Genomic DNA, 7,136 nt, shown 5'->3' on the forward strand with positions numbered 1-7,136 from the left:
CAATTAAAAATATGCAAATAAATCTGAAAAAAAAATCATCTATCAAAAAGAAAAAAATGAAAAAAACACAAACGTTTTGAGTTTCCAGGTCTCTCTCGTAAAAGAGGTTTTTAATCTCAATGGGACTTCTTGCTTAAATATAAGTTAAATACTGTATGTGTTGAGGATGACTCTCAGACCACTGCATGTACTTTACTGCATTATTTGTAATTTTGAGTAAGTTACATTTGTTTGTGTGATGGCCATTTTGAAATACATGACTTCAAATATCAGTCAGTTGAAAATGTACATCCAATAATTTCTTTAAAGTTTCATTGTAATCTGACCAGTGGGATTGACTCCAAAACTTGATCAGTCGTATCCAACGATAACTGTCTGCCTACTCTTATCATATTCAGGCTAACATTGTAAATAAGAAACTGTTCTTAATGTTTTGCCTGTTGAAATAAAGGTTAGATAAAAATAAATAAATATGTATTAAAATCCAGTCAATGATGAGAAAAGTGTAAATATTTATAAAAACTGTCTGTGTTTGCAGACAGTTGGCAGTGAGTTTAGGACAAGATTATATGTAAAACAAGGAAAATATTGCATAATCCTCTGATTAATCTAGAACATATTTATCTTTCTGTATTTTTTTCACTGATGGTCTTGAAGGTTTTTGGTCTTGTAAGAATTTATCATCCTGTGCAGATGTCATTGGTCTTTTACTCAGTTCAGACATTTTGTAACACGTCAGGTCACAAACCAAAAATTACTGAATATCTTGATGCCTATGTGTGCAGTATATTAACTCGTTAAATAAATGCATTCCATACCCATTAACAAAGTCAGCAAAGTGCTCTACATATTACAAATGATAAAAAGGCAAACCAGAAAGACAATAAAAACAAAATAGGTATAGTAAACCATCAAAACAAACCATAGAAATGGCAAAATCAACTCTCATGCTGATTTAAAGGCTTTTGAAAACAGATGTGTTTCAAAAGTGAGAGTTRAAGCTTGTCTGATGTGAGGGGGCAGCTGATTCCACAGTTTAGTAGCCACAACTGAAGAGGCCCGATGACCTCTGTGAACCAGTCTGGACCACGAAACCAAGGCCAAATGATCAGTGGATCTGAGAGATCAAGGCCAAATGATCAGTAGATCTGAGAGATCTGGGGGCATATAAGGCAGGGGTGCCAGCAGAGGGGCATGCCCTCCACCAAAAAAAAAATTGTTTCCCCCTGACATTTGGTAGAGCAACATGTTGCCTCTAAAGAATAAGGTTGCTAGATCAGCTTCCTGGGTTGTGTTTACATGTTCTCCCTGTGCATGAGTGGGTTTTCTCCAGGTACTTTAGTTTTCTCTCACAGACCAAAATCATACAGTATTTATTAAAAATAATATGCCATGAAAAGCTAATAAAAGAACAACTTGGAATAACACTACAGTAGATGTTAGTTTGTAATAGTGCTTTTTTAGTCTTTATTTCGGGTATTGGTTATTCGTAATTACAGTTTTTGTTCACAAAAGTAAACATCAACGAGCAAATAAAACTGTTTTAACATACATTACATAGAGGTTGCTTTAAAATTTAGAAAGTGTGTTCCTTGTAAATGTTTTTAAAATGTATATTTTGTCTTTTTCAAATAAAATGACAGGCATCATGAAAATCATTTGGGAAGGGAAGTGTCCCAATCACATTTAAAATTTAATTCATTTGAACCCTCACATTTACCATAAAATATTAGTTCACCCAGTGTTGTTTCTATGACAAACAATTTTATTCCACTATATTTATATAATACTTACACCCAAGTGTTTTCTTATATAGGTAAAAATCTGTCAACCTGGTTAAAAACACCAGAATGCAGGAAATGGCATCTACTTCATTCCAAAAAAAAAAAAAAAAATCCCACTAAAACTTCTAATAATAATGTAATTCATGGTACTTCATGTGTAAAGTACAGAACACAATAGAACTGGAATGTTGTAGAAGTGCAGATAGTTTCTGTTTCTTGTTTCTGGTCTCTGGACACCACACAATRAGGCAGTCCTGAATCCAAGATGAGTTGAAAAGGAGGCACTGTGCATGCAGACCAGGAGGAAAGAGTAGAGAAAGAAGGAGGAAGTTCAAACCATCTCTTCCATCAACCATGATTGACATTGTGAGATTGTTGGGGAACAAGATGGATGAACTCCAGGCCCTAACAAAAACCCAACCAGAGATTGGCTTTCAGATCATATGATAGAAAACACTGAGCATCCTCTTCATAAGACTGTTGTTCTACAACAGAGTGTCTTCAGTCAGAGACTTTTTCAGATCTGCTGTAAGACGGACCAGTACGGGAGATTCTTCCTGCCCACAGCCATCAGTATTTACAACAACTCTTTAAAGAAAGCAGGATAATATAAGTTACAGCAACATCTAATTTCCCTTTGGGATTAATAAAGTTGAATTGAATTGAATTGAATTATCAGTAATATTATTTGTAAAATGAAAAGCTGAACATCTGTTGGCAAATCCTTAACTCTTATGTTGCCATAGTTTTCAAATTGTCGTTTTACAGCTGTATCATAAAATTTTTGTTATGGATTTTAGTTTTGGTGTGCCACCCCTGTTTTTCCAGTGCCATTTCTGCAGGCACCACTGATATAAGACCGCAGGAGGTCAGACATGTATACAGGAGCCAGTCCATTCAGGACCACATACGTCATCAATAAAACTTTAAAATCAATTCAAAAACAAACAGGGAGCCATTGAAGGTAAGCCAGCCAGGAGGATATGATCACACTTTTTTGTTTGTTTTAAAAGACGAGCTGGAGCATTTTGAACTAGCTGCAGTCATGAGAGGTCAGCCTGGGGAACACCAGAGAGTCACAATAATCCAGTGAAGATGTAATAAAAGCATGGATCACACGTTAAAAGTCTTTGAAGGGTAAAACTGATTTAAATTTRAATCAAATATCACCTCCAAATATTTGACATGAGATTTTACAGATGGCTCTAAGATATCTAGAGCTATGGGAGAAGCACTGTGATTAACACTGGGTCCAAGAAAATAATTTCAGTTTTAGTGTTGAAGTTTAAAAATCTTGAAGCCATTCAGTATTTTACCTTAGTGAGGCAGTCAAACTGTGGTTTTATTAAAGAATGATTGCACTTTTACTGAAGATATATCTGGGTGACATCTGCGTAGAAATAAGAAAGCACGTCCGAACATAAAGCCTAAGAGGAGCATGGAAAATATAATGGTACCAAGAATAAATCCCTGGGGAACGCCTGAGAGGCGCTGAGGAGGAAAAAGAATTTCCAAGGCTCACAGAAAAACTCCCGTCAAACAGGAACGTCTTACAAGTTTCAGGCGAGCTTTGAGACATGAAGATGGAAGGGTGATCAGAGTCAGTGGAGAAGATAGTTCGAGGATTGGGAGTTATTCAGAATGACATCAGAAAACAATAGCTGTTTCAGTTTTTACAGTGTCCTGATACTTACACAGACTCTCTTTTAACATAATATAAGACACATGCAGTTTATCTTGTTTTCCACTTGTGTTCAGTGCTTGAAATAATGGGAAATGGAGCACAAGTCAACAAAGAGAATTTACTTCAAGTGTTAGCTTTTAAAATTCTTTTTAATTTTTTTTYTCCAAAAATTCTTAGGTGCACCCTAATAAAAACAGTGCAATATTTTGGGATCAGTAACACAATTAAGGTTTTTATTGGGACCACTTTCCTGTCAGTAGAAGGACTCCTTCCTTCACATTTATAATAAAATAAATCATCTCATGCTAAAATGGTTTTCTGGTTTTAAACTCAAAGTTTATCAGGACTTCAGCTGAGGACAGCACACTTTCAGATATATTTTTTTACATGAAAAAACATTGCATGGTTTGAAAGAGGAAGCAGATTTAAAGAACAGAATCCACCCTGTGATTCAATGGATTATGAAACCATCTATTGCAATAAGTTTAAGTAAAAGTCCGCTGTGACCTTTTCAAACTGTCACTTCATTTTTGAGGAGTTTTGACTTATTTTGCTTCAATTCATTGATGGTTGTGGACAGAAGTTCAGGGTTCTGTTTCTTGACGGTCCATCCATTATCTTAACCTGCTTCTTCCTTTCAGGGTCACTGGTGTCCCTCTCCAGCAGTCAGTGTGTGAAGGGGCAGGGTACACCCTGGACAGGTCAAAAGTTTATCACAGGGACGCATAGGAACGAACAAATATTCACTCACTCGGACAAGTTACCAATTAACACATATGTTTTTGATGTGGGAGGAAATGTAAGTACCTGCAGAAAACTCCCACATGCACAGAGAGAACCTGCAAACTCCTCACAGAGAGGGATTTGGCTGGGATTCAACCCAGCAACTTTTTTTTTTTTTTTTTTTGGAAGGTAACAGCTCTACCGACTGGTCAAACAAAGATGTCATGGTGGACATCTTTGTTTGATCAGTATTTTCTTTTTAAAATTATTTTGGGAATTTAAGTTGCTCAGGAAAGAGACACAGACAAATACAAAAGGCTGGTCCGGATGTACTTTCTGTGGGGAGACAGACAAAAAAAAACACACACACACACAAGTACTGGTAAATGATAAAAATACAACTGGATATTTACACTTTACAATTCCCGAACTTTGTAAGTTGTTTACACAGAAGAACACATGATGCAACTAGAGCAGGAATCATTCTGAGTTAAACCTAGTAAATGACAACTGTTGTTTCTGAACTTTGTACTGTGCAAATACTGTATATACTAAGTCATTTTAAATTCAGCATGAAACGTACTTGGTGCCTAAAAATATCCATTTACAGCAGATTTCTTATTTCCTAAAATAGCTTACTTTCCTTTCTTCAAAGCAACAACAACAAAAAAATCTGTTTTAAGCAAAACATCTAGTGGAGTGACATGCAAATGTTGTATACTGTATGACTCACAGCAACAACAACATATAAAGATCAAAATAACCAAATAAATGTTTTGCAYATTTTGGTCATAACACATGCACACACGCGGTTTTCGCACATTCACCGGAAGTAAGAGGGAATCATTCGGTGTGCGAGTCGAGTGTTTACATTCCTTCCAACAATAGCAATGGGGAAAAGTGACTTGTAGTGGCCAGTGGTGGGCACAGTTCCCCTAAAGCACTAATAGGGGAACTAATTTCCTGATTAGTGCTTTCGGGCTTTTGCTAATTTCTTAATTTATTAGTGGATTAGCACTTGCTAAATTTATAGGCTAAATTTAGAAGCACTAACTGAGGTCTATAAATGTTATTGATCAATGTTATTGTTAACAGCTGCGGGTGAAAGCTGCCACACATTTTGTTTATAATATGTGTGTCACTTATCCACCAGGTGACAATGTGTTGACAATATATGAACCCAAATACAGCTGTGGAATGTCAGTGATAAGACTTCAGAGAGCAACATGGTAATATGTGACTCATGTTGTCTGTTGAAGAATGTTTAAAGGTCGACTGGGTTATTTTAGTGCTTTAGAATTAGCTTTTGCTACATTTTTCAGTGTATTAGTGCTTCAGAATTAGGAGACCTAAATATTTGAGTTAGTGTTTTAGGGCTAGTGGAACAAAATTTTTAGATTAGTGCTGCTGTATAATTGTTCAAGGCAACGTGACTGAGTAAAAGATAAAGGAGAGGTTTGCTCCTTTTACCAAATTCCTCTAGGAAAGTCGAGCAAAGCTGCTACAAGAAGAAAGCTGTGGCTCAATGCGCTTCACCACAAGTCACAAGTTCACTCTGAGGTAAAACAGTAAATTGTGTAATCATTAATAAATAATAAACACCAGATCAGTTTAAAGTTCAGCAAGTTTTGGTGTTTGTTTCTGACTCTTGAGTCAGAGACAAGAACCACTAACTCACCCTGCTGGACATTCACAAGAGGCCTGAAGGATTTCACCTCTTTCAATCAGCACATGAACCCTCCATAGTTCTGTTGCTTCATGCTTGCTTTGACTTTAGCATATATGCATATATAACAACAGTTCCAGCACAAACGCTATCATCAGCAGTGCCACAAACGCCAACAACCTGAAGAAGGACATACTCTCAGACTGGTACAATTTTCAGGGATTTTGTCCATTGGTTGTCCACGATTTTCAACATTACGATTTGCCATCATCACCTACCTCTTTCAAATTACTTTCCCCCTCACTTCCAGTTTTTGCAGGAACGATAACTGTGGTGGCATTTCACCATCCAATCAAAACGTTTGTTTCATACGTGCTCTATATTGTGCAAAAGGAGAGTCAGTTTTGTGTTTTCACAGATCAGCTGGCWGCAACGAACAACTTGAACTGTGTTTCTTCAATCTGTGAACACTCAAAGTGTGTGTTGGGAATGAGTCTCAGCTACTGCCTTTCCAGATTTAAGGTGAATATCTGAAGAAAAAAAACCTGATTGAGTTATAGCAGTTTTTTGTGTTTTTAAAAGTCGGTTAGCTGTGGCGGCCATGTTTAAATTATTGGGTTCCTAAAGTTAAACGGTGGTGGAGGCACAGTTATGCTAAAAATGGTTCAGTTGATCGTGAGATATTTTGCTAACAAACACATATGTCATGAGGGTTTTTTGTTCGTTTTTTATATTTTGGGTGGTGAATTTATTTATTTATTTATTTATTTTTGTTCTGGTTATTGCCACATACCAAACCCATCCCTTCCTGACACACTGTTGACCCCCAGATCATTTCTTGTTTTTCTTTACTTGGAAGCCGGCCCTGACTCGTGATCTCGGCTGTCCAGTGTCAATATAAAGAGGACTGCAGCTGCTGCTGACAGGAGAGGACAGGAAGGTTTAATATCAGACAAAGCAATGGCTGAACTCTCTTATTTTGTCTGTGCTCCTCTTCTGCTCTTCTGCCTCTTTCATGCTTCTGACAACAGGCATGGTAAGCAGCAGTACACACACACACACATACACACATATATATATTTGTACTTGCATCAAACTGAGGACTTTGTATTGACTTCCATTCATTTTTGTAACTGTATCGATACCTAACCCAGACATTTTCCCTAAAACTAATTACTGGTCTATAGTTAACCCTAACCTAGCCTGGCCCTTGCCTTCCTACGCAGTTCCGCTCAATTCCAGTTTCCTTTCACTGCTCCGTCTGGGACTTCTCCCATTG

The 7,136-nt window shown here is 37.0% G+C and overlaps 1 protein-coding gene across 1 annotated transcript in view; it reads left to right on the forward strand.

The window, feature by feature from the left end:
• Positions 1-6,773: 6,773 nt before the first annotated feature.
• LOC106514892 (apoptotic chromatin condensation inducer in the nucleus) overlaps positions 6,774-7,136 on the forward strand; it is a gene marked incomplete at its 3' end in the record, with an annotated part of 20,751 nt that continues 20,388 nt past the window's right edge. The window contains 1 exon segment of the mRNA XM_014004423.1: positions 6,774-6,893. Within this exon segment, the coding sequence (XP_013859877.1) occupies positions 6,818-6,893 (76 nt within the window).

This window comes from Austrofundulus limnaeus, unplaced genomic scaffold (assembly GCF_001266775.1).
Source record: "Austrofundulus limnaeus strain Quisiro unplaced genomic scaffold, Austrofundulus_limnaeus-1.0 Scaffold24, whole genome shotgun sequence".
Taxonomy (NCBI): domain Eukaryota; kingdom Metazoa; phylum Chordata; class Actinopteri; order Cyprinodontiformes; family Rivulidae; genus Austrofundulus; species Austrofundulus limnaeus.